This window comes from Notothenia rossii, assembly GCF_949606895.1.
Source record: "Notothenia rossii genome assembly, chromosome: 5".
NCBI lineage: Eukaryota > Metazoa > Chordata > Actinopteri > Perciformes > Nototheniidae > Notothenia > Notothenia rossii.
Window position 1 is genome coordinate 2,776,662 of NC_136903.1, and position 26,139 is coordinate 2,802,800.

At 40.3% G+C, this 26,139-nt stretch overlaps 4 protein-coding genes across 7 annotated transcripts in view; 2 read left to right on the top strand and 2 right to left on the bottom strand.

The window, feature by feature from the left end:
* LOC307040153 (uncharacterized protein) overlaps positions 1-26,139 on the bottom strand; it is a 161,292-nt gene that overhangs the window by 42,993 nt on the left and 92,160 nt on the right. The gene's annotated exons all lie outside the window — the stretch shown is intronic.
* On the bottom strand, positions 1,468-5,437 carry LOC307040148 (Fanconi anemia core complex-associated protein 24-like). Its single transcript, XM_079682738.1, has 4 exons — positions 5,214-5,437; positions 2,863-3,005; positions 2,473-2,628; positions 1,468-2,058 (listed from the first exon to the last, which is right to left on the bottom strand). The coding sequence occupies exons 1-4, from the start codon at positions 5,314-5,316 to the stop codon at positions 1,807-1,809; spliced, it is 654 nt and encodes a 217-aa protein (XP_079538864.1). The 5' UTR covers positions 5,317-5,437; the 3' UTR covers positions 1,468-1,806.
* Positions 6,159-9,662, top strand: LOC307040136 (E3 ubiquitin-protein ligase TRIM21-like). Its single transcript, XM_079682716.1, has 2 exons — positions 6,159-6,634; positions 7,595-9,662. The coding sequence occupies exon 2, from the start codon at positions 7,604-7,606 to the stop codon at positions 9,245-9,247; it is 1,644 nt and encodes a 547-aa protein (XP_079538842.1). The 5' UTR covers positions 6,159-6,634; positions 7,595-7,603; the 3' UTR covers positions 9,248-9,662.
* On the top strand, positions 12,605-22,229 carry LOC307040140 (uncharacterized protein). Of its 3 annotated transcripts, none has more exons than XM_079682721.1 (8): positions 12,605-12,869; positions 13,264-13,324; positions 14,888-14,954; positions 15,196-15,269; positions 18,611-19,640; positions 20,496-20,648; positions 20,838-20,927; positions 21,581-22,229. In XM_079682721.1, exons 5-8 carry the CDS (start codon positions 18,627-18,629, stop codon positions 21,887-21,889), a joined length of 1,566 nt encoding a protein of 521 aa, XP_079538847.1. In that variant the 5' UTR covers positions 12,605-12,869; positions 13,264-13,324; positions 14,888-14,954; positions 15,196-15,269; positions 18,611-18,626; the 3' UTR covers positions 21,890-22,229. The 3 variants fall into 3 exon arrangements, with proteins under 3 accessions (XP_079538847.1, XP_079538846.1, XP_079538848.1); XM_079682720.1 differs by having other exon boundaries at positions 12,606-12,869; positions 15,196-17,915; XM_079682722.1 differs by lacking the exons at positions 12,605-12,869; positions 13,264-13,324; positions 14,888-14,954; positions 15,196-15,269 and having other exon boundaries at positions 17,951-19,640.

The following is a 26,139-nucleotide window of genomic DNA, read 5'->3' on the forward strand; positions in this document are numbered from 1 at the left end:
GACTCTTTAAACTAGAGACACTACATACTGATATACACCTGAACATCAGCAGGAGAGGACTCTTTAAAGTAGAGATACTACATACTGATATACACCTGAACATCAGCAGGAGAGGACTCTTTAAAGTAGAGACACTACATACTGATATACATCTGAACATCAGCAGGAGAGGACTCTTTAAAGTAGAGACAATACATACTGATATACTCCTGAACATCAGCAGGAGAGGACTCTTTAAAGTAGAGACACTACATACTGATATACACCTGAACATCAGCAGGAGAGGACTCTTTAAAGTAGAGACACTACATACTGATATACACCTGAACATCAGCAGGAGAGGACTCTTTAAAGTAGAGACACTACATACTGATATACACCTGAACATCAGCAGGAGAGGACTCTTTAAAGTAGAGATACTACATACATATATACACCTGAACATCAGCAGGAGAGGACTCTTTAAAGTAGAGACACTACATACTGATATACACCTGAACATCAGCAGGAGAGGACTCTTTAAAGTAGAGACACTACATACTGATATACACCTGAACATCAGCAGGAGAGGACTCTTTAAAGTAGAGACACTACATACTGATATACACCTGAACATCAGCAGGAGAGGACTCTTTAAAGTAGAGACGCTACATACTGACATACACCTGAACATCAGCAGGAGAGGACTCTTTAAAGTAGAGACACTACATACTGATATACACCTGAACATCAGCAGGAGAGGACTCTTTAAAGTAGAGACACTACTTACTGATATACACCTGAACATCAGCAGGAGAGGACTCTTTAAAGTAGAGATACTACATACTGATATACACCTGAACATGAGCAGGAGAGGACTCTTTAAAGTAGAGACGCTACATACTGATATACACCTGAACATCAGCAGGAGAGGACTCTTTAAAGTAGAGACACTACATACTGATATACACCTGAACATGAGCAGGAGAGGACTCTTTAAAGTAGAGACACTACATACTGATATACACCTGAACATCAGCAGGAGAGGACTCTTTAAAGTAGAGACACTACATACTGATATACACCTGAACATCAGCAGGAGAGGACTCTTTAAAGTAGAGACACTACATACTGATATACACCTGAACATCAGCAGGAGAGGACTCTTTAAAGTAGAGACGCTACATACTGACATACACCTGAACATCAGCAGGAGAGGACTCTTTAAAGTAGAGACACTACATACTGATATACACCTGAACATCAGCAGGAGAGGACTCTTTAAAGTAGAGACACTACTTACTGATATACACCTGAACATCAGCAGGAGAGGACTCTTTAAAGTAGAGATACTACATACTGATATACACCTGAACATGAGCAGGAGAGGACTCTTTAAAGTAGAGACGCTACATACTGATATACACCTGAACATCAGCAGGAGAGGACTCTTTAAAGTAGAGACACTACATACTGATATACACCTGAACATCAGCAGGAGAGGACTCTTTAAAGTAGAAACACTACATACTGATATGAACCTGAACATGAATTACATGTCCTTACCAGCAGCAGTGGGTTTGTGGAAGAAGCTAAATTAGCAGCAAGGTAGCAGTTGTATCATATTATTTATTGTGTGATGTTACAATAAAGGAGGGTTCATGTTGAATTATATTGGGGGTTAACATGAAATAAGACCTTTTTGAACATGAAAGCCTCGACACACGTCAAAGGAAAGACACTAAATACTTATATACTCCTGAAAATGAGCTTAATTTGTCCTTACTAAGCAAAACACCAGAAAATCCAACCCCAGACTCAGAGAGCTCAGGTTCCAGCAGCAGTGGCTTTGTGGAAGAAGCTGTGGATTTGCTGAGCTGCAGCCTGACCCACGATGGGCTCCAGCTCGTGGGGGGCGGCGTTGCAGAGCTGGTGGACGCTGGAGAACTCCTGCAGGAGCGCCAGAGCTTTGACCCCGCCGACCCCGGGGACTCGCTGCACCAGAACCAGGACCTGTGGGTCCAGCAGCCGAGAGGAACTCCTCCTCCTGAAGGGGTTCTCTCGACCCTCCCCGTGGACCTGGAGACGGTCAGAGCCGGTTGGAAAATCAACAGGAAAATCAACAAATACATGGGAGCTTGTTGGGAAAACACTGAATGTCCTCTTCCAACATGAGAGCAACATGCTAACAAAGGTATCCCAACTGTAGCTGTGTACATGACAGGATGTGTGATTACCTAGAAGAGCATCAGGACTGTTTGAGGCATATGATAGCTATGTGATTAACATGATGATTCAGCCTCTATGGAGAGAGACATATGACAAGCATGATCATTTAAAAAATATATACACTAAAACAGACTTCCAGATGCAGGGTCGACACGGCTAGAATTAAAATGTGGCTATCATGTGTAAATGTGTGTTTGACTGTCAGTGTGTGTGGACCCCAGGTAGAATAGCTAGTGCTAATTGGGATCCTATTGAAAAACTCACGATCTGACTGATGAGCTGCGAGGCCTCGGTCTGCCCGCTGACCGGCAGCAGAGTCAAACCCAGGTCCAACACAACAAACTTCTGCACGGCGGAGAAGTTCTGCTCACTGAGCCGCGTCTTCTCCACCAGCACCAGCTCCTGGAAACTGCTGCTGGTCTATACAACAGGAGGGACACATGTCACTGTAGTGTTCTTTTGTTTGAAGATCAAGAGTCAGCCCTTAAAGTTCAGGCACAATATATTAATTCATTTCTTTCATCATCATCATCATCATCATCATCATCATCATCATCATCATCATCATCATCATCATCATCATCATCATCATCATCATCATGTCAGGCAGAACAACACAGAGAAAACACTGCTTTGTGTCCTCGTTAAACTCACGTTTCTGTAGCGGACCAGTTTCCTCTTGTAGCTGTTTCCTGCTATGATGTCGCACTCTGACACGTACAGGATGCAGCTTTTGTTGGGCAGGTGGAAATCTGCGACACCGAGCTCATTCTCAAACAGGATTTTCACTCCTCCACCTGCAGCAGAAGAAGAGCTTGTGTATTAGAGCTGCAGCCACAGAACAATTATCTCAATCTTAACCATTAGGAGTGAGTTTTCATACACAATGGTAGAAAATGCAGTTTTCAGTCCATCAAATACTGAGATGACCTTTTAGTTAGTGGTAGTGGTGGAATGTAACAAAGTACATTTACTCAAGTACTGCTTTTCAGTAGAAATGTAAGGTGCTTGTACTTCAAATGTCCACATTATGCTACTTTATACTTTTACTTCACAAAATGTTTTGGGCAAATGTTGTTGTTTTTTACTGTTGTACTTTTACTTTTTTCATTTATTTAAGACTTAAGTTAATTTGCAGATTTAGGTTATAAATACAATTTGAATTCCACAAAATAATGATGGTGTATTGTTAGAGGTTACTGTTAGAAATTAAAATCAATGTTTTAATGGGGAAATGTAGTTTAAACATGCCGTCATTTTTTTGCAGTTTTACACTGAAAAAACAAAAATTCTTGTGCACAAGAAGTTAAGCTTTTATTCTGAAACTCTTTCATCTCCGGTTGGCAGTGAGGATGTGGTAAATTTACAATTTCCTAAAGAGGTGAATTTAGTAGCGAAATGATATAGAGTGGTGCAAACCGAAGCCTACTGATTTAACACTACAACTATAGATGTCGAGATACTGCCATGCTGAATATTAAATGAAGGTACAGTTTATTTGAATACATTATTGTTTACAGACGAGTAGCATGTGACAACATCCGGAATGACCGGAAACCAGACCAGCCGAGAAGTATTTTTTAGAGTATTGATTACAGCGTTTAGAATGTGTTAAATGAAAAGTGATGAAAGAGAATATGAGGAGAAACGGCGTGTTAAGCATATATTGAATATGAAAAGAACCTATCCTCTGTTTAAATGCAACAACGGACATTAGAGACGAGGTGAGCCGGCTGGCGGGGAGGAGCCAGCAGAGGATATATAACAGCACCGGACGAGGGATCGGGGCTCTTCTCTTCCCTAACGAGGAGCGGATCACAGCTGTTTGTCTGACTGAACAATATCATGCTTGTGACCAACCCGCGCCTTTTTTAATTAAAGTACCCAATTGAACTTTCACAGAGACTCCATTTAGTCTCCTTTTAAAGCTTCTCTCCTGGACGGGAGAATAACGAACACAGTTTACATTACCCAGCAGTAAATAAAATAATAAAAATAAACCCTATCTTTACCAGATGCAACATTAAAGTGATGAACACATGATGCATCAATAAATACAGTAAAATACAATCCTTTAATACAAAGATGAGCCATACATAATGGGTACTTTTAGTACTTCAAGTATATTTTAGTACCCCTGTACTTCAGAGCAAATTTAATTGAAGGACTTTTACTGGACGATTTCTACTTTTACTTAAGTAACATATCTGAGTACTTCTTCCACCACCGCCAAGTGGCAAGTAAAGTTAAAGGCTCAGTCAGTAGGGGCTTGGACTGGGAGCTGTAGGGTCGCCGGTTCAAGTCCCCGAACAGACTTAAACCAGCCATGGAATGTGGACTGCTACTTGGAGCGGTCCCAGTTCACCTCCAGACAACCCCCCCACTCCCATTGCTCCCCGGGCGCTGTACAATAGCTGCCCAGTGCTCCTAGTATGGGTTAAATGGGTTAAATGCAGAGAACAAATGTCACTGTGTGTGCTGTGTGCTCTGCATGTGTGACAATTAAAGAGGGTTTCATCCCTCCCAATATATATATTAAAACAAATAATTAAATATTTAATTTGCATAATGACAAACATCTAATTCAAACAATGACTTTAAGGAGGCCAAACACATTCAAAATGACTTTAATCACCAATAAATTATAACATAGTTTCTTTTAACTAGACGTATTGAACATAATTGAATCCGGCATTAACACCAATAACAAGCATCGCTTTATTCCCATGTAACATTTATATTTATATTTATTGTTATGGTTACATTTGTTTTAAATTGAGGATATGTGAGCGGAATAGATGAGTGGAAGTATTTGACAGATAGAATGTGAATTATCATTTTCTACACCTTGTTTTTGTCTGCATTTTATTGAAATGTACATTAAAACAGCGAATTTTTGAACGGGGTTTGGTACACGTGTGTAACGACCCAGACGTTAGCGTGATAACACGGTTGGAATTGGGCTGTTTTAATGTAATACACGGTAAATAAACTCATGTATTTACCCTTTAAGCTTTGAATAAGGGACGAATTCCTCCATTTCTCGCTGGTTATAACATGTCCGTAAGGAGGGACCGCATTCAGCAGAGAAGGCGCTTTGGTCTCCATTCAATCACAACTGTTAATACAATATAATATATAGAGAAAGAGAAGGTATTGAAACTGTATCCATGGAGACGAGATAGCTGACCGACATGTCTGTTTTGTTGCCTCCAAAACATCCAAATGTCTTCTTCGCCTGCAGTTAAGTCAGTAGTGCGGCAGACGGCTCATCATCGCCCCCTGCAGGACAACTCAGATATCTTTTTGATAATTCTGACTTTACATTTATTTTTTAAGAAAATTCAGACTTTTCTGATTTATTTATTTTATTCTGACTTGTCTGATTATTATTTTTAATTTTTACTTTACTGAATTATGGGGAGATTCAGATTTTTTTTCATAATCCCGACTTTTTTTGGAGAATTTTAACTATTTTATTTGAGACTTTTTGTGAGAATTCTTACTTTTTGCCATCATTCAGATTTCTTTTTTAGAATATTCCCTTTTTTTAGAATTTGATTTTTTTGGACAATTCTGACTTTTTCTCAGAGTTCAACCATTATTGAGAATTTTTTTTTTAAATGAGAAATCTGAATTTTCAAAATCTTAATTCATAATGTTGAGTCTGTGGGTATACGTGTTAAACATTTGAACATTTGAACTTCGAATAAATAAATACATATTTAATATTCACCTATTCTATACTGCTAGAAAAATGAATTCATGCTGGTTTATGCTTATTTTTAGGCAAACTCTCAACTGTGTAAAATATTAACAAATAGCCCAGGCTATTGAGTTTGTGTACAAGGAGAAGAGGAGGGGACCGAGAACAGAGCCCTGAGGGACCCCTGTAGTTAATTGACAAGGATCGGACTCTGACCCTCTCCAAGTTACCCTGTAGGTGCGGTCTTTGAGGTATGAGGTGAGGAGGGAAAGTGCAGTCCCTGAAATTTCAAGTTCTTGGAGAGTGTGAAGGAGGATCTGATGGTTCACCGTGTCGAATGCAGCAGAAGTGTTTCACCAGCTGCTCTTAAACAGGGACCATAACACACAGCCTGTAAAACTGAAATAAAGCGGAAGGAGGAAATGCATTGAGAAAATATTCCTACTTGTGCTCAATACACGGTTTGAAAAGCCTCTTGGATCAGTTGTAAAATGCATCGTCACAAAGTTAAATAACAAGCCTCAACAGTTCTTCCTCCACTTCCTCTTGGCAAACTGCCACTGAGAGGTGGAACCACACGGTAACAGAAGAGTTTCAATTTCCCGGAAATGAAAGCTGAAGTTTTTCAGAGCAACAGCAGAGCAGCAGTGTCTCTGTTTCTCTGAAGACACACTCGGCTCAGTAGCTCTTTTCAACTCAGCAGGATCTCTGCAAACTCTGGTGAGTGCACTACAGACACATCACTTAATATTTTGTCACAGTTGGATTAAAATCTGAATCTGACTATTACATCCATTTGACCAGATAAAGAATATTATACAATAGAAATGTGTCAGTTAAGATATAAGCAACATCCTAAAATACAATGTAAACTCTGGGTAAGGAAGGTTAGACAGAATACAGCCAAAGCTAGCATTAGCTTAAACTTATTTTCATATTTCCTGTATTTGAAAACATCTTTATAAATGACTGTATTAAACAAAGTAGTATCTAAATATTAGATTTGTTCTGAACTGTCCAAAGCAAGGTATCTGGTGTTATGTTACAAGTTTTTGGAATTACTTATAAAAAGCATGACATTTACACATTTCTTCTTATATAATTGTGACACACTGTGGTGAGCAGCCTTGAGCTTTGAACCCTTCTTTCTCAGCCGCACTGTTTCTGTAATAACTGCTCTCGGCCTTTATACAGCTGATAACTTTACTGTAAACTATTAACTTCAGTGATGCTCAGCAAGGAGGATTCACTCCTCTGTTCAACAATGGCAAAATCCCCCAAAATGAATAGAGCTTGCACATTGTGTTTTTTAGAGTTTAAACTAAATGCTGCTATGATTTTCCAGATTTGATTTATAATATTAACAAGTGACTTTTTTGAAAAACAATGTTTTTGTTTGTTTGTTCTACGTCTACACCATCTGAACTGCACGTTTGAGCCATCTTTAACCCCCTGGTAGATAGAGCTGATTCATGCTAATAACATATCTTATGCTAATTGTGCAAATTGCCCGAAAAGTTAGCATCCTGCAGTCTCTATGTGCTGGGGAACTTTACTATACATTTCTAACATTAGACGTTGGGCTTGTTAACATTTTCACGTTCGTAATAGGACTCAAATAGACATGGCAAATAAACAATATGTCATTAAGTTGTGTTTCTTCACACGTTTTGTCCTCAGAGTGTAGACATGTCTGCTGCCAGCTGTCTGCTGACTGAAGATCAGTTTCTGTGCTCCATCTGTCTGGATGTGTTCACTGATCCAGTCAGCACACCATGTGGACACAACTTCTGTAAAGCCTGCATCTCTCAACACTGGGATAGAAATGTCCCGAGTCAGTGTCCCAACTGTAAAGAAGTTTTCAACATAAAGCCTGAGCTGCGGGTCAACACTTTCATCTCTGAGATGGCTGCTCAGTTCAGACAGTCAGCTCAACAGAAAGCCAGCAGCAGCAGCTCAGAGCAACACGTTGTCAAACCAGCAGAAGTTCCCTGTGACGCCTGCACTGGAACCAGACTGAAGGCCCTGAAGTCCTGCCTGGTGTGTCTGGAGTCCTACTGCGAGACTCACCTGGAGCCTCACCTGACAAGAGCAGGCCTGAAGAAACATCAGCTGATCGACCCTGAGGAGAACCTGGAAAGCAGGATGTGTGTGAAGCACGATAAACTGCTGGAACTGTTCTGTAAGACCGACCAGGTGTGTGTCTGCCTGCACTGCACCTATTCAGAGCACAAGACACATGATGTTGTTCCTCTGAAAGAAGGATATGAAGGAAAGAAGGCTGAGCTGGGGAAGACAGAGGCTGAAATTCAGCTGATGATCCAGAAGAGACGACTGAAGATTCAGGAGATGAACCGCTCAGTGGAGCTCAGTAAGGAAGGAGCAGACAGAGAGATAGCAGATGGTGTTCAGGTCTTCACCGCTCTGAAGGAGTCTGTTGAGAGAAGCCAGGCCGAGCTCATGGACACCATCAAAGAGAAGCAGAGAGAGACAGAGGAACAGGCTGAAGGCTTCATCAAAGAGCTGGAACAGGAAGTCTCTGAGCTGAAGAAGAGAAGCTCTGAGGTGGAGCAGCTCTCACGCTCTGAAGACCAGCTCCACCTCCTCCAAAGCTTCACGTCCCTGAACGCTGCTCCACCCACCAAGAACTGGACAGAAGTCAGGGTCCTTCCACCTTCATATGAGGGGACTGTGAGGAGAGCTGTGACTCAGCTGGAGGAGACGCTCAGGAAACAGATGAAGAAGCTGCTTGAGGTGGAGCTGAAGAGGGTCCAGCAGTCTGAGGTGGAGGTGACTCTTGATCCTGATACAGCATATCCCAGACTCATCCTGTCTGATGATGGAAAACAAGTTAAACATGGTGATGTGAGGAAGAATCTCCCAGACAATCCAGAGAGATTTGATACTTGTGCTAGTGTCTTAGCAAAGCAGAGTTTCTCTTCAGGAAGATTTTATTGCGAGGTTCAGGTTAAAGGGAAGACTCAGTGGGATCTAGGAGTGGTCAGAGAGTCGATCAACAGGAAGGGACAGATCTCAGCGTCTCCTCAGAAAGGTTACTGGATGATAGTGTTGAGGAATGAAAATGAGTACAAAGCTTTTGATGGTCCTGCAGTCTGTCTCTCTCTGAAGTCTCAGCCTCAGAAGGTGGGGGTGTTTGTGGATTATGAGGAGGGTCTGGTCTCCTTTTATGATGTTGATGCTGCAGCTCTGATCTACTCCTTCACTGGCTGCTGCTTCAAAGAGAAACTCTACCCATTCTTTGGTCCTTGTGACAACGATGGTGGTAAAAACTCTGCCCCTCTGATCATCTCTCCTGTCAATCACACTGAGTAGAACAACCCTTTGATTTGAAATCAGGTTCAATATCATTTAATGTTAGAAATAAATGTGTTTTATGGGATGGGCGTTGTTATACTTTATTATCAGATTGTGATCAATGCATTTTTTTCTTTAAATGTTTTCGTTGCTACTAAAACAGCAAACCAATTTGACTACAGATATTGAAACGATCTGATGAATTCTAAAAACTCTATAACCTGCCTTTGAAATCATCTAGAGAGCAACACATTCAAAATGAGAAGCTTTTGTACTTTCCATGTCTTGATGCTAAATCTATCACTTGTATTGTGTAACCATAGATTATATAGGAAATGTTGCATATTGGCTCACAGAACTGAAGACCACTTTATGAATAAGTCTCAAAAATAATAATTATCTCTTTTCTTTGGAATAAACAAAGTCAAATTAATGTCTGATGATTTTTGTTTTGTTTTTGCTTGTGTAAAAAAAAGAGAAAAAAACAGCTGATTTTATTAAAACGGCACCAAATAATATGAAGAAGAACACCAAGAGCTGTTCTCAGATGACCTGAACATACCTCTTCACAGAGATAGTGTAGTAGGAAGTAGAGATGTCCCGATCTGATCACGTGATCGGGGATCGGAGCCGATCACGTGATTTTCAATAGATCGGAATCGGGAGAAAAAAAATCGGGGATCGGGATTTTCTTTTATTTTGTATTCAATGTTACAAAACAAAAATGACCATGTTCAAGTCTTAAAGTCATCCTGAGGCCTTAGTTTTGGTTTCAAATTACAGAACATCATATATGTGTTGCTTCTTTGGGGCTTGTTTTCATAGACCTGCTTATTTCTCTCAAATCTGGCAACAGAGTGGGCGCAGTGTCTAATTGTAGCAGTAAGCTAACAAATACTGATAAGCTTTATTTTGTTTTGATCCAATGCTGCACAACTGAACTGATCCAATGCTGCTGTGAAAGAAAGAAGCTATATCCATGTTGGATAGAATATCCAATTTAAATTAAAAAATAACCTTAAGGGACAACTTGAATGCTTTTTTTTCTCTTAATGCATTGCATAAAGATCGGATCGGGAAAAATCGGTATCGGGAAATTGTCAAAATCAAAAGATCGGAATCGGATTGGGAGCAAAAAAAGGTGATCGGGACATCCCTCGAAGCTACCCATCTTCCTGAACCAAAGGATTGTGAAGGAGCAAAAGGTTATCTTCAATTTGCCAATGTGGAGGGCGGGGTTCAGAGTTGTGAGGGATTTAGTTTATGAGTATGTTCCGGGTTTTATGAGGGTACAGGTGATGGTGGGTGAGGGTAGAGGGAGGGATTGATTAATGGGGTTAGGGACAGCAGAGAATATATTAGACAGTAGAAAGGAGGGAATAATAGTAATTTAGTGATAAGTATGTTTGATAGTGAGGTGAAGAAAGAATGTGATGGGTGGGAGTGGAGAGTTGTATGCATGAATTTGTTGAATGCAGTAAATTAAGGCTGTTTCTGTCAAAATAAAAGAAATGATCGGCAGATGTTGGAATGAAAGGTTGATAAAGTGTTTGGTATGAATGGGAAAATGAGTGAGTGCAATGTTGGTCTCCTGAATTTTTGTTTAAGTCATGCGGTTACATTAAGGAGAAATATTGCACATTATGAGGGGAGGATGGAAGAAGTATGGGACAAAATGAAAAGGACGATAGAGACATTGGACTGTTGTTCCTGTACATGTATGGAAAAGGAGGTTTTTGTGGAGGATCATGTGGAAGGTTGCTCATTGATTGAAATTAATGTTGGAAAGCTAAGATTTAATTTTGAAATATGTTGATGATTGTGTGATGTTTTGTAATGTTTTCCCTATACTGTTAGGAGTTAGGATTACTGGGATGTGAATCCATTTATTTTCTTCTTTTTGTTTGATCTGTTTTGTTTTGGCTTGAATGTAAGGCCATGGAGTCTCTCTCTTTGAGGGCTCATTTATATGAACTATGTTATAAAAATGTAGATTATTAAGATTAAGATATTAAAAAGAATCACGTCCAATCTCGGAAGCTAAGCAGGGCCGGGCCGGGTCGGTACTTGGATGGGAGACTGCCTGGGAATACCCGGTGCTGTAAGCTTTTTAAAAAAATCCAGGACAAAGACCAGTAAATACACCTCTGTTTGGCCGCTCCAAGACCCCCAAAGGACGGACTAAAGACCTCCAGCATGTGTCCCTAACATGTGCACTTATTTCCATCATCCCCTTGTGTCCAATGTAGCGTTAGATAGTACAGCAGCTCCCGCAACAATATCGGGGGACCTCCGGGCGATGTTTGGAGCTACGTCAACCCTAAGAGGTGCTGTGGACGCTAAATACCGTAGCAAAACACCAACCATACAACAGCAACGATGGCATAGGAGAGCTTTTTAAAATCATGTTCCCGGATTCGGATATTGCGAAAACGTTTGCAAGCAGTGATGACAAAACGACACATCACCAAATTTGGTTTGGCGCCGCACATCAAGAGAGACCTCGTCTCTCAAATAAACAACGGTCCGTTCGTTCTGATGTTCGATGAAAGTTTGAACCAAACGACCAAAAACAAGCAGCTGGACCTGCACGTACGTTTCTGGGAGGAGGAGCAAGTTCATTCGCGGTACCTGGGTTCCCAGTTTATGGGACATGCAACAGCGAAGGACTTGCTGGAACAGGTCAAAGTAAGTAATCATTTGACAATTAAATGTTTATATACATGTATTAAGTATTAGACTCACATTCGTAGATATCTTTCATTAGCAATGCTGGGTGATCTGTTATGTTGCAAACAGTTGCATATTAGGACGGATACAGGAAATATTCCTGCCCACAGCAATAACTCTCTATAACAACTCTATGCAATAACTCTCTATAACAACTCTATGCAATAACTCTCTATAACAACTCTATGCAATAACTCTCTATAACAACTCTATGCAATAACTCTCTATAACAACTCTATGCAATAACTCTCTCTAACAACTCTATGCAATAACTCTCTATAACAACTCTATGCAATAACTCTCTATAACAACTCTATGCAATAACTCTCTATAACAACTCTATGCAATAACTCTCTATAACCACTCTATGCAATAACTCTCTAGAACAACTCTATGCAATAACTCTCTATAACAACTCTATGCAATAACTCTCTATAACCACTCTATGCAATAACTCTCTATAACAACTCTATGCAATAACTCTCTCTAACAACTCTATGCAATAACTCTCTATAACAACTCTATTCAATAACTCTCTATAACAACTCTATGCAATAACTCTCTATAACAACTCTATGCAATAACTCTCTATAACAACTCTATGCAATAACTCTCTACACTGAAAAAAGGGGGACTGGCCATCTGTTGGATTTATCCAAGCCTATTGTGTGAATGTTATACAATTGCCTCATGTTCCGAAGCAAAATGTAATAGTATTGAGTAGAATCTACATTTTATGTGGAGAGAGTACATGAACTTGTTTAGGTCATGTTGGGATAAAATGAGTCAATCAAATAAATGTATCAATTCCACCGCAATATACCCCGCGAAATCGCGCAATGCATTTCTTTGTGGAAGAAGACAGCAGCAAGGAAGGCAGCTCTGTCCCGCCATTACCCAGCTTGGATCGGTAAGTATGGATGGTTGGAATACATTGGAATATTAGTTAATGCGTAACTATATGTAATATAATGCATTGAAAGTCACCAACATAAGTTAATGAACTGTCATGAAGTTATTTGCTCTCGTGCTGTTGAATTACCATGTGCTACGTTTCCTCTTTGAAAATGGCGGGTGGGGCCCTGTTAATTTAGCCATTGTTAGCTAACGTCGCATTAGGATTAACGTTAGCTTTCAAACGAAAGCTTTGGTCAACGAGCAGTACGAGTTTACATTACTGTCTTTTAATTAAGAGGCTGGGGCGCTCACTTTTTAACCAAGCCACGCTCCAAAGTTATGCTAAATTTTAGCAAGGGAAAAACGGCAATACTTTTTTAATGTCAATGCTGTTGTTGCTGCTGCAGATTGCTGCTGTAGATTGCCGTCAGACGACCGTAGTGCCTCTGCTGTGGCTCAAGTTCTGTGGTGAGTATGTATTTTATCTGTAAATAACAGGATTAGAAGTGTGGGTATCGTTTATCAGAATTATGATACCAGTAGGCTACCCTTAAAACCTGATTGGGGTATGTTAGAAATTAAAATCAATGTTTTAATGGGGAAATGTAGTTTAAACATGCCGTCAGTTTTAATGCTCTTTTATACTGAAAAACCAGAAATTCTTGTGCACAAGCAGTTAAGCTTTTATTCTGAAAATCCTTCATCTCCGGTTAGCATTTAGCATGTGGCTAATATACGATTTCCTAAAGAGGTGAATTTAGTAGCGAAATGATATGGAGTGGTGCAAACCGAAGCCTACTGATTTAACACTACAACTGTAGATGTCGAGGTACTACCATGCTGAATATTAAATGAAGGTACAGTTTATTTGAATACATTATTGTTTACAGACGAGAGTAGCATGTGACAACATCCGGAATGACCGGAAACCAAACGAGCCGAGAAGTATTGTTTAGAGTATTGATTACAGCGTTTAGAATGTGTTAAATGAAAAGTGATGAAAGAGAATATGAGGAGAAACGGCGTGTTAAGCATATATTGAATGTGAAAAGAACCTATCCTCTGTTTAAATGCAATAACGGACATTGGAGACGAGGTGAGCCGGCTGGCGGGGAGGAGCCAGCAGAGGATATATAAACAGCACCGGAGGAGAGATCTATTCTCTTCTCTTCCCTATTGAGGAGAGCCAGATCACAGCTGTTTGTCTGACTGAACAATATCATGCTTGTGACCAACCCGCGCCTTTTTAAATTAAAGTACCCAATTGAACTTTCACAGAGACTCCATTTAGTCTCCTATTTTAAAGCTTCTCTCCTGGTCGGGAGAATAACGAACACAGTTAACAGGTACTAACGGGGCTAACGGCTACTTAAGGGCTAACGGCTTAGCATGGTTAGCAGTCCGGTGCATCAGCTTTAGGGCATATATGTTTGTGCGTCATTCTAGGGGATACAGACAGGCTATATGCTCTAGTTACCAGAAGCACATGGCTAATTATTATGCAGCACATGGTTAATTATTATGCAGACTGACATCATCTGACTTTCCCAGTGCCCCATGTAGCAGTGATTATTATGATAAGGATAGGTATCCTTTGACTTGAGAAGTCGATACTACTTGGTACCAGATTATTTCGGTAGGTACCCAGCCGTATATATACATGTACATTGAAGGGAGCAATGGTGTCATTTACATTTTCAGATGCAGACATGTATATTGGCTATTTGTTGATCTGCTATAAAAAAGATTGGCATCATCCCTCAAAATAACATAATCTGTTGACCTGTAGAGTCATAGCCGTGGGAAGTCATTTTACTTAGGGGGTGAGGCCAAAAGTGGGGAGAGATTTCAACAGTAACATGAACATAATAGTAACCATTAAAAAATGTACACCATTCACCAACAGGGGGTGCTGCAGCACCTCCAGAACCCCTACTTCCCGTATGTGTAGACTAGAGTATTTACAATTTTTGTCTATAGAAATACTGTTTTGCATTGTATAAGTGTTTTTTGTGTTGCTCTTTGTTGCAGCAGATTGAAACGCGAACTCTGTGCGTGTCTGGAGTCGGCGCTTTTACTGTGGGCTCAAATTGATGTGGTGAGAATACAATTGTATTTTGGTTTAACCCTGTCCCACTCGGTGTGATTGGCCATTGTGTGATGTGTCATACTTTTTGAAATGCTTTTTATAAACAGTTGTGTCACTACTGTTACTTAGACCTTCCCCATTTTATTATTGATTGATGTTTGTTATTTCATTTTGACAGCTTGTCTTACATTTTTGTCAGAATGTTCTCATTAGACATTAATCCTTCTTTGTTTCCATTTGTCTTTTGCAGTGAATGGTGCTGCAAGTTTGCCAGAATGTTGCTGTGAATGTGGCGTTGTAAGGCCTGCCCCTCAGTTTTACCAAGTAGGTCCCAAATATTAAAACATTATCGAGTGAAACATAGATATTATGGGAATAATAATCGTTTTCCTTGTGTATATGTAAGCTGCCCCTGCACTTTTAAAACGTGGAATGCGCTTTTAATTCATTTGAATAGATTTCATGTGACTAAAACCAGTCATCAATCCAAGAGCTGTATATTTAGGTGCCAGTTATGTCCTTGTAAGGATCTTGTCTCGGAAAGGTATTACTGGGCTCACATTAATGCACACCTTAACAAAAATGAGGTTGTAACTTGCATGTTTTTAGATTGCAACTTTCAAACAAATATCTACGGAACATTTAAATCCCACTGGAGCAGAAAACATACTTATTATTCAATTACAGATTTTAAACCAGAAATTGTGACATCAACCACCTTTGTTTCTCTGGAATCTGCGCAAAATACTTCAGATGATGAAATAGGTGAGGCATACTCTGATGCACAACCAGATTGCAGTGTTTATGCCCCGAATGACCTTCCAAATGTAATTGAACAAACTTTTGCAGCAGCTTTGTTAAAGTTGGAACATTTAACCCATGTACCAAGCACAGCAATCAATGATTTTTTGCTAGAGCTTCACAACTTAACTAGCTCTCTCTCGAGTTCCCACACTGATGGCGTTCTAGTTGATATTTTTCAGAAGCACAAACTCCAGGTTGACAGAGCTATCATAGAGGAAATAACCACTTCTCTGTGCACTGGGAATCCTATAAATAAAGCCATAGAGAAGGGTGGTCCTTTGAGTTCTACATATCAACGTAAGCAGTATTACAAGGCAAACTTTAATATTGTTGAACCAGTTGAATGTATTTTGGATGCTAAAGAGAAGAAAACCTTCCAGTATGTCCCCATTCTTGAATCTCTACAGGTGCTGTTGAATAGGAAAGATATTGTGGACAAGTTAGTTTGTAGTCACAAAACGCAAAGGGAAACAGAGACAGCAAAAGAAATTGTGTACAAGTGTTTCAGGGATGGTCTGCATTGTAAGCAAAACAGTTTATTGTCAGGTCAAGAGTTAAGGGTATCTATTGGTTTGTATGTTGATGACTTTGAGGTCTGTAACCCTCTTGGCACCTCCCGTAAAACCCACAAACTTTGTGCTGTGTACTGGGTGCTGAGTAACCTACCCCCAGGGTCTCATTCCTCTTTGTCCTCCATTTACTTAGCTATTTTGTGCAAAACAGACAATGTTAAGACCTATGGCTATGACAAGGTTTTAGAGCCACTTCTACGTGATCTCAGGTCTTTGGAAGTTGATGGAATTTTTGTCGCACAACTGGGAACATCGCTCAAAGGTACAGTTCAAACTATTGCTGCAGACAATTTAGGAGCTCATGGATTAGCGGGTTTTGTTGAGAATTTTTCAGGCACCTATTTTTGTCGTTTTTGTACTGCAACAGCTTCAGACATTGCATCAAATGAGGTTAGAGCAGGAACTTTCAGCCTCAGAACAAAAGAAATACATGACACTCATGTCAGAACAGCCCTAGATAGTGGCAGCAGCTGTTTTGGAGTTAAAAGAGCTTGTCCTTTGACTAAAGCGCTTTCTCATTTTAATGTCATCAGTGGCTATCCTCCTGACATTGCCCACGATCTCTTTGAAGGCATTGTGCCTGTTGAAATAGCACATTGTCTAACATTTCTAATCTCAAAGAAGTACATAACCTTGGAAGATATTAACAATTCCATTCTACATTTCCCATACAAGTGGACAGACAAAACAAATAAGCCTCATATTTTGCCACAAAATCTCTCACACAGGAAAACCATAGGTGGTAATGCCCATGAAAACTGGTGCTTGTTAAGATTGCTCCCATTTATAATTGGGCCTAAGATTCCTGAGCATGATCCAGCATGGCAGGTCTTGTTGGACCTAAAACAGATTGCTGAGCTTGTGGTTTCCCCAGTTCACAACGACGAGTCTATTGCATACCTTGAGAGCAAAATTTCAGACCATAGACAAAGGTATCAAGAGGTTTTTCCTAACAATAGACTGCGTCCCAAACACCACTACATAGAACATTATCCACAACTAATAAGGTTTTTTGGGCCTCTTGTGGGACTTTGGACTATGAGGTTTGAGGCAAAGCACAGTTTCTTTAAAAACATAATCAAACACACCAGTTGCTTTAAAAACGTGCCCCTATCTCTGGCTGTGAAACATCAGTTTATGATTGGCTACCACTTGTCGTCTCCAAGTATTGATAAACAAATGCTGGATGTCTCAGATGTATCTTCTGTCCCCTTAGATGTTTTGAAGGAGGAGCTAGTTCAAGCTTTTAAACAGAAAGATCCTGACATATCTGAAATACACCTTGCAAAAAATGTTTGGAGCAAGGGAATAAACTACAGGACAGGTATGGTAGTTGTCCATGGGTCGGAAGGTGGCTTGCCCGAATTTGGGGAAATCCATCAAATATGCATTTTGCATCAGAGAGTGTTTTTTGTCTTGAAACTGCTGTGTGGATGGTATAGTGAGCACTACAGAGCCTTTGAGGTGACTCCATCTCCGTCACGAGAACTTGCTCTTGTGGAAGTCTGTGAACTGGTCGATGAGTATCCCTTGGCCGCCTATCTGGTTGGATGTGTGCGGATGGTGACCTTGAAGAGATCAATCTGTGTCTGAGGTAAAGCAACAAATTAAACACTGCTTGGGCAGGTACAGACTAAAGTACAGAGAATAGGTACCGTTGGGTACTGGTATCGGTTCAAACACATATATATATAAACATTAGATGGCTCATGGGAGATTTTCCAGCGTAGCTCACCGGCCGCCATCTTGCTGCAGTCACCAGCTACTGTTGTAAGGTGAGTGATCTGCACAAAAATACTCTTAACTCGCTGAAATCTTGACTGATTTACAAACGGTTTGGTTTATTATAAACGTTATTAGCATGGCTATGATACAGGAGACAACAAGACATGTTGAAAAAAAAATCATAATTATAAGTATGCAGTACCATAACTACATCTTTGATGTTTATAACAAACCAACCCGTTTGAAAATTGAGCAAACTATGGTTATTTAAATAGTAAACCATAATGTTATGAATGAGCGAGCTGACTGCAGCAAGATGGCGGCCATGTTGCAACGTCGGTCTCCATTGGCCAGCAGCATGGGTGAGCCATCTATTGTTTATATCTATGGGTTCAAATGTGAACAGTACCCAACCCTATACATTGGTCCAATAACATTGTTATTGTTCTTCACAATGAACCCTTTTAAAAAATGACAAGCATTCACTCTTCTACCAAGCCCCATGTACTTGAAATAAAACTAATTCTAAACCTTTTATTGTTTATATACTCTCTTTCCTAACAGACGGTGAAGAAAGACCATGATGACATCAGCTGTTCTCAGAGTAATCCTAGGGGCTGACAGCTGTCAGAGGGTGGTGATTTCTGCTGGCCTGCCTTCAACTGTGAATGAACTGGAGAATGAGATAAAGACTCAGTGTAATGTAAAGGAACCCTTTCGGCTGCAGTTCATGGACACGCTTTTTGGCGATGAATTTATGAACTTAACTTCCATGGGAGAAATACAAGACAAAGCTACAGTCAAGGTCATATACACATCATGCAGACCTCTCAATGCTGATGCAGATCAATGTGTGGACAGTTGCTCCTTTCCACCAACCAGTCATCCTGATGACACCACATCTTCTCTAGGCGACAGCACCGGGATTCTCACATCTCCAGAGTCCACTTCTTCACGGTCTTCATGGCCAGGTGTGTTCCATGTTCCCCGTTTTTCGTATGATGCAGAGATTAAGCTTGAAAAGGCCCACAGAGTTCTCAGAGAAGAAGGGACACTGTTGATCCCTGATTCAAAGCTCAAGTCTGATATACTAGAGGGGTTGATTCAGGAGGTAGTTAAGCACAAAGTCTACGCCACGGACAGGGAGTTTGACCAAGTTGCAGAGGCGCTCGTCATGAAGCATCCATGTTTACAAGAAAAAGGCTCAGCCTCTGGCTATGGGGGATGGAAGACTAGTCTCAAATACAAGTTGTCCAACTACCGCACACATCTCCGGAAAGTGGGATGTCCTGAAGTATGTGTAAATACTTTGAAACATAAACCAGAAGGGAAACGTTCTCCTGCTTTTAAAGTTAAGAAACCAAAGAGGGGTGAAGTGGCCTACTGCCCTGACTTTCCACTTGGAGAATGCGCCCAGTCCTTGGAGAAGATGAGGGTTGAACTCCTTTCAGATTACAAGAAGCGTAATAACAGAGAGACAGTTAAGGCTAAAATGGAGAAAACATTTGCATTGAGAAGACAAGAAGTCATTAGTGATGTTCCCATGACCAGTGATGTACAAGAGAGATGGCCAGCTCTCTTTGGTGTAATGGAGGTGAGTACAAAGATAATGGTGTAACTTTTTGTGCTGTAGATGGTATATGCAACTGTTAGAGTAAAGCTTGGCCCCATTACGATGTTGTTCAGAAGTAGGTGCAAATGAATGCTGGATGTTGAAAAGCTGATGCTTCACTGCATTGCTGGCTTAAATGTGTAAGAAGAAGGTGAAGTAGTAGGAATATTTGAAAAAGTGGGAACATGATTGAAGCAGATGAGTAGGGCTTGAGTTTAAGGATGTCCGTCATCCCGGGGGCCGAAAAAAATAGGATTGAGGAGGAGGAACATTTATTTAGCGAGGAATTTGGGCTTAGAGTTAAAAGGAAAAATACCGTGATAACGTCATAAATTAAAATGACTGCAAGTTTTGTTTAGCACAAGTTCTTATTAAACCTCCTTGAGAACAGAAACACACAGCACATACTGCTGGTGTCATGTCCCTACTGGTTTTCAGACTAACTGGTTTCCACATGTTGTGTTTACCGAACACAACAGTTGTGGTCTGCCTCTGTCATCAGATTCGTCACACATTCACAAACATATTATTGGCGATTTTCAGGTCCAAATCTCGTATCTACTGTGGCGAATATGATTGTATAAGTTAGCACTACATCAAAGCCGCCTAAAAAAATAAGTTTGTCTAAAATATATCAGATCGCGTCAAGCTGGATTACATCTCGGTAGAGCAAAATGCTTTCAGCATTCACACCCAATATTCCATAGCCGAAATCAAATGCTGAGCAAACATGCATAGTGCATACAGTTATGTGATTGGCAGCTGTAAGTTTAATGAAACAAATGTGTGTATGTCAGTGGGCCGTGTTGTTAAAAAATGGTTTCATTTTTTTTTCAGGTTAACGCAGAGTTCAAGCGGATTACAACTATGGCTCTACAGTCAAGGTTCCTGTCACAGCTTGACCTACACTCCGCAAGTCTGCTGAGGGTGTTCTCGAAAAAATCGGGGCAGCAGGGCAAGAAGTTAAAAGACATGGCTGCCATGATGACGGTAAGAACTTTTGAACTGTGTGTATATGTGTAGATATGTGTGTGTGTGTGTGTGTATATATATAATATTTCCTTTTTGGCATTAGGTCAGTCTAAAATCAATTACAATGGTAAATTATCCCAAAATGTGACCACTCCATAGGTTCAATTTGATTAAAATGTCCCTATATTCTTTGTTTTAATCCTTAAGGAAGACATCGATGCTGACAGGGAGTGCCTCATTAAAGGACTCTGCATCTACCTCAATGAGGATCCTGAGGATCTGGTGAAGGAGTACATGGTGAGTGTGTGCTAAAGTAGTAATCCACATACAAAAAAGAAGTTAGTTTGAACATGTTTTTAAGAAGAAAAATAGCCTCAGTTAAAAGAACCTCATTTGACCAGATATACCAGACCATATTACCAGACATGTTACTTAGCTGTCTTCCTGAAATTGATATTATAATTGGTTTTGTTAGAATTAACATGGTCTATCATGATTTGTGTTCTTCTGATTCCAGAAACACATTCAAATACTAATGCAATAGTCTTAAGGACAGCTCTATCCTCCTCAGGCTGCAGTATCTTCCACCTGTAGGGCTTATATTACATCACATAGGATGAATTATGAATCAGGAGTAGTACCTAATGCTTTGCTCATTAGTCTCCAGCATTTGGTGTCATTTCATTTCACCTGTCTATTCTCTCCAACCTTCTCCTCTTTTTAAAGTCGCTGATATATATATTACCAATAATAATTACCATTCACTCAATTTAATGTACAACCTACAAGGCTGGTGAAACCCACAGGTGAAAACAAACCAGGTATTCTTCTTCGCAAGCATTGTGCTAATTAGTGTAGTGCCACAGTAGAGTCAAATAAGCAAATTGTGTCTTAATGAGGTCCGAGTAAAAAAAATCTTATCCTTAAAGAAATAATTTATCTTCCACCAGGACATGACTGAGGCCAACACACTACGTGAGGTAGAAGAAACAACAGTGGGGATCTATGTTGCCAGAGAGACTCCCAGCAGTGACTATTCTGATGTCGGAGTTATCCTCGAGGGTGTGGTGGTGCTTCAGGATCTGGAGAATGTGGCTCTTGCAGCTGTAATGCTGTTTGGACTCATGTATGCCCTAAACATGAATTACCCGTTGAAGCTCCGCAACACCTTAGAAGTTATTCAGAAGCTTATAATGGAGGTGGATGCATCTGACCTTTCAAGAAAGGCCCAAAACTTGAAGAGGAAAATGCACGAGTGAAGAGAGCTCACTGTCCATGTTCACTGTCCATGTTCACGGCTCGCTGTTCCTACACTGTTCTTGTAGTTGAGATGCAGAGTATACATTCCTGGACTGAGTGGTGTGGCTGGTTCTCCCACCATCGCAGTTATTGATGCCTTATAAAAAGCAGGGGATGCTTTATTTATATATATATATATATATTGTTTTTTTGTTTACGTTGTTGTTGTTGTAACGAAATTGCTAAACGATATGTAAGGTCCTTTTTAATATTTGTACTTCTCAAATTGGAGATTAGTTTTGGAAAGACTTGAGTGATTATTTAATCTCCAGGTTCTTGAATAAAGGTCTTGAAACAAAACTTTCTAATCGTTTTCAATGCAAAAAAAGTGGGTTATGTTTACTTTTAAAATCTGTTTCATATTTACATAAAATTATATTTATAAATATAATGTATAACAAAAAAAATTACAATTCTGAAAACATGTAATAGACATGGGAATATTAAAATAACAAATATTGCTAGAGTTATGTGATCAAATAGTGTTGGAATAAAAGGGATTGAATTGTGTTTGAATAAAGTGATCAACATGGGTTGGAGTAAAATGATGAAAGTGTTTAATTTACTTTATTGAAACACATTTCAATAACTTTGAATCAACACAAAGTAATTGCGTTGATTGGACATAAATCGTTTGTGTTGATTTAAAACAATTCTATAGGTTGCTGCCAAAGCAAATTATTTGTGTGCAACAAATGTCCACAATTGAATTGAGTAAATCCAATGTGTTCTTTTTTTCAGTGTATAACAAACCACCTCTGGCTGGCAGAGAAGTCTGCTCCAAAGTTTCTCTTGGAATAAAACTGTGCATTTATATTTTCAGTTTCATATTCCTGCCAATGCCATGTCTTTTATGCTGCAACACAAACATTTCCCAAATTGGGATTATTTTTTTTTAAGATAAAGTACTATCTTGTATTATATTGAACACCAACAATGTAAGTTAGCCTACTATTCCCATTGCTTATCAACACAATACTAGATACAATAGCATACATAACAATAAACTCGCACAACTTAATTCAAACAAGTGTAAAGGTTCAAGTTTATTTGTATAGCCTAACATACTGAGATATATGATTAAGTGGTTCAGTTTTATTTCTCAGGAGTGTGTAGACCAACTTGAACTGAGGAGCCTGGTGTCCATCTCAATGGAAACTGGAAGTTATTCAAACTTCTCCAGCGACAGCATGCGGAACAGTATGGTGGTGCTTAGCTTGTTGTCGTGGGGAGCTGTGGACTCCACACAATGCTTTCAAATGTGGCTTCACCATGTGGCAGCTGGACAAGCTGCTGAGGGCAATGTCGTTCTGTGGTCACCGCTGGGTTGAAAATCTGCCTGTGGTGGAGAGGGCTCTTGCGGTCTGGCCATCTCTGCTCCAGCACATGGATGCAGTGAGAACCAAGAAGCTCCCAAACCCTGGAACAGCATCCTTCGGCACCATCGCAGCAGCCCTGAAGGACCCGCTCATCTTGGCCAAACTGCAGTACTACATGGCTCTTGCCAGGACCTTCAATCCCTTTTTGAAGAAGTACCAAACAGACGAGCCAGTGATGCCATTCCTCGGCAAAGACTTGGCTGAGTTGATCAAGGTAATGATTTATACGTTTCTTAAATGAGCTATGTAGATGTCCTAGAGAAACACTAGTCACTGTATGATAAATGTGGATTCAGGGGACTTGCATTTATTGTTTTGTTTCTGTTGACAGTCTACTAAGACGCTTTACTAAGAGAGAGCTCCTTCAGGACATCACAACACTGCAGCTGACCAGACTAGATGTTGCAGACAAGAACAACTGGCTCCATCCACAGGACATTGACATCGGCTTAGGTGCTGAGTCAATCCTCAAGGTAGTGTGATAATATGAGAAGATCATTTTTCAAATTATGGTCAGGATCAGTGGCGTTTTTATATGTACAAAAGTGGTGGGGTACAACACACTTGGGTGTATATATAAGCTTCTGCAGTGAGGCTCATGGCTGGTGAGGCTCTGACTCTTCAGGTTTACAAATATTATATTTTGACCCAAATCAAAATATAACATTATTTTCAAAAGCTTTTTTTAGTCTGATGCTTCGATTAATTTTAAACAGACAGTTCAACAAAAGGATACCCAACAAATGTAATTTCATCATTTAAATATTGAATTGTTCTTTCTTAGTAAGATCCCATTTTCAATAAAATTGCGGTCTTACCTTGACTTGAAGATGAAGTCCATTTGGCTATCTTTCTGGACAAACATCTATTACTTTTTTGTAAAAGTCCTCCTTATCTTCTTGTAGTTTCAAAAGTCTATCATAAATCTAGTCGATAGATTTATGATTCCAAAATTATAAAAGTAGGGTAGACATGTTGATATTATCCGGCTGAACAAAACCTGCATTTATCTAACAGGTACGTTTCCCACAGATCTTATTTGGAGCTATTTTCTAAAATCCTATGGAGAAATCTCATTGCTATTTGTGGAGGGAACCCATGCGCAGCTTACTTCCTGGTTTTAGGACGCGTCTCTCTCCTCCTCTTCACACACCTCACTTTTCGCGGCACACGTACTTACAGCCAATGAGAGGGAGGGCAGGATCGGGTTTTGTCCCACATGGCTCAAAACAGCTCAATAGGCACACACTGTAGACACTAATTAGAAGAACACAGACTAAAACAGCAATGTACAGACGAATCAGATGATTAAACATGATCTTAAAATATATTTTATATTTTTTTTAATTTTTTTTTTTGTAATCATTATTTGTAATACTTTCTGCTGACACTAGGTGGGGCTGTGTCCCACTTGCCCCTAATGACCAGTCGCCACTGGTCAGGATGCAAGCAGCAAGTGTAATTTAGTATGCTCATCTCCAAGTCAAACCTTCTGAGGAGGGGCTTCAAGAAGAAGTTGACTGAGCTTGAGATCATCGAAAAAGAGATTGTAGCCAACAGAGCTCAGAAAATAGCTCATGACACACAAACACACACACACGCACACGCACACGCACACACACACACACACACACACACACACACACACACACACACACACAACACACACACAAACCAGGGTGTCCGCGGGGTCTTAAAAAGTATTAAAAGTTGATAAATCAATTTAGCAAAAATAAAGACTATTAAAACGTATTAAAAAGTATTAAACGGCATTTTCCAAGGTATTAAGAAGGTCCACAGCAACGACAACATGAAACACCCTTTAATTTACTGAAACGACATGTCGGGAAACCCCACAAGGCGGCCCCATGCATAGCGCGCCGTAAAATGCTGCTTATTATTTTAAGTTTCCTTGCCTTGCTCCGCTCTGTGTGTGGTGGGGACTAAACGACTACGGTAACGGGTCCCAAGGTGGGTAGACCGGCATACGCAACGATCTGGGGGGCCAACGGCTCCGTGTGTAAGCCCGTTATGATCATTTTCTGATAACGATGAAAGAGCCCGCCTCCCTCTCCCCACGTCTCCTGCTGCCGCTGGGCTGTCAGAAGAGGGGGAGGAAAAGAGAGGCAGTCACCGTTTATTAAATATTATTATATTATTATACAGAGAACAGAGTCGTTATCAATTTGTTTTAAAGCTCAATAAATAAAAAAGAAGACCTCTGACCGGCACTTTTCTAATTTTGTACGGAAGATTTAAACTTTAACGGACATGTTGACCGACGGAACATTTTTTTTACGGAAACTGCCGCACGGTCCCCTCGTTCCTTGGAAGAGGGGGGTGTTTTTCAGCTGCTGGTGGACTACCTGAGAGATACAGCAGGAGAACACGCCGTCCACCGCGGAGAATAAACAGAAGGGCAACCATGGCAACCATGCTCCGGGGTCTTCTTCGCTGCTTTTGGTGTATTCCGGGCGGCAGCAGCGCCACTCACAGGCCTGACATATGTACTACATCGTTTCCAGCATTTCCAGCGGTCTTGTGTGAACGAACACGTTAATGAATCGAATGCGTGTGAACGGAAGCCTTTTTTCCGCTTGCGTATGCGTTTTACCATATGCGTCCTTGTGGGGCCGGGGTCTAAGCCAAACTATATCCGGTCACAGAGATCTGCTATTTTAAAGTAAAGTCAACACATATAGACCCTAAATATAGTCTATATTAAGAACGAGAAAAGTCTTAAAATATATCCTTTTTTGTAAACATATGACAAATGTGTGAGGGTGATGACGTCAGAGCATCGTCCTATGTGCCAGGGCTTAGCCCCGGAC

Bases quoted from the DNA above. Each gene is read 5' to 3' on its own strand.
- LOC307040140 (XM_079682721.1), top strand. From the start codon at position 18,627: ATGATGACATCAGCTGTTCTCAGAGTAATCCTAGGGGCTGACAGCTGT. The intron at 19,641-20,495 runs GTGAGTACAAAG...TTTTTTTTTCAG, and splicing joins CTCTCTTTGGTGTAATGGAG to GTTAACGCAGAGTTCAAGCG. The intron at 20,928-21,580 runs GTGAGTGTGTGC...ATCTTCCACCAG, and splicing joins ATCTGGTGAAGGAGTACATG to GACATGACTGAGGCCAACAC.
- LOC307040148 (XM_079682738.1), bottom strand. From the start codon at position 5,316: ATGGAGACCAAAGCGCCTTCTCTGCTGAATGCGGTCCCTCCTTACGGA. The intron at 3,006-5,213 runs GTAAATACATGA...CTTCTGCTGCAG, and splicing joins CCTTATTCAAAGCTTAAAGG to GTGGAGGAGTGAAAATCCTG. The intron at 2,059-2,472 runs GTGAGTTTTTCA...GACCGTCTCCAG, and splicing joins CGCAGCTCATCAGTCAGATC to GTCCACGGGGAGGGTCGAGA.
- LOC307040136 (XM_079682716.1), top strand. From the start codon at position 7,604: ATGTCTGCTGCCAGCTGTCTGCTGACTGAAGATCAGTTTCTGTGCTCC.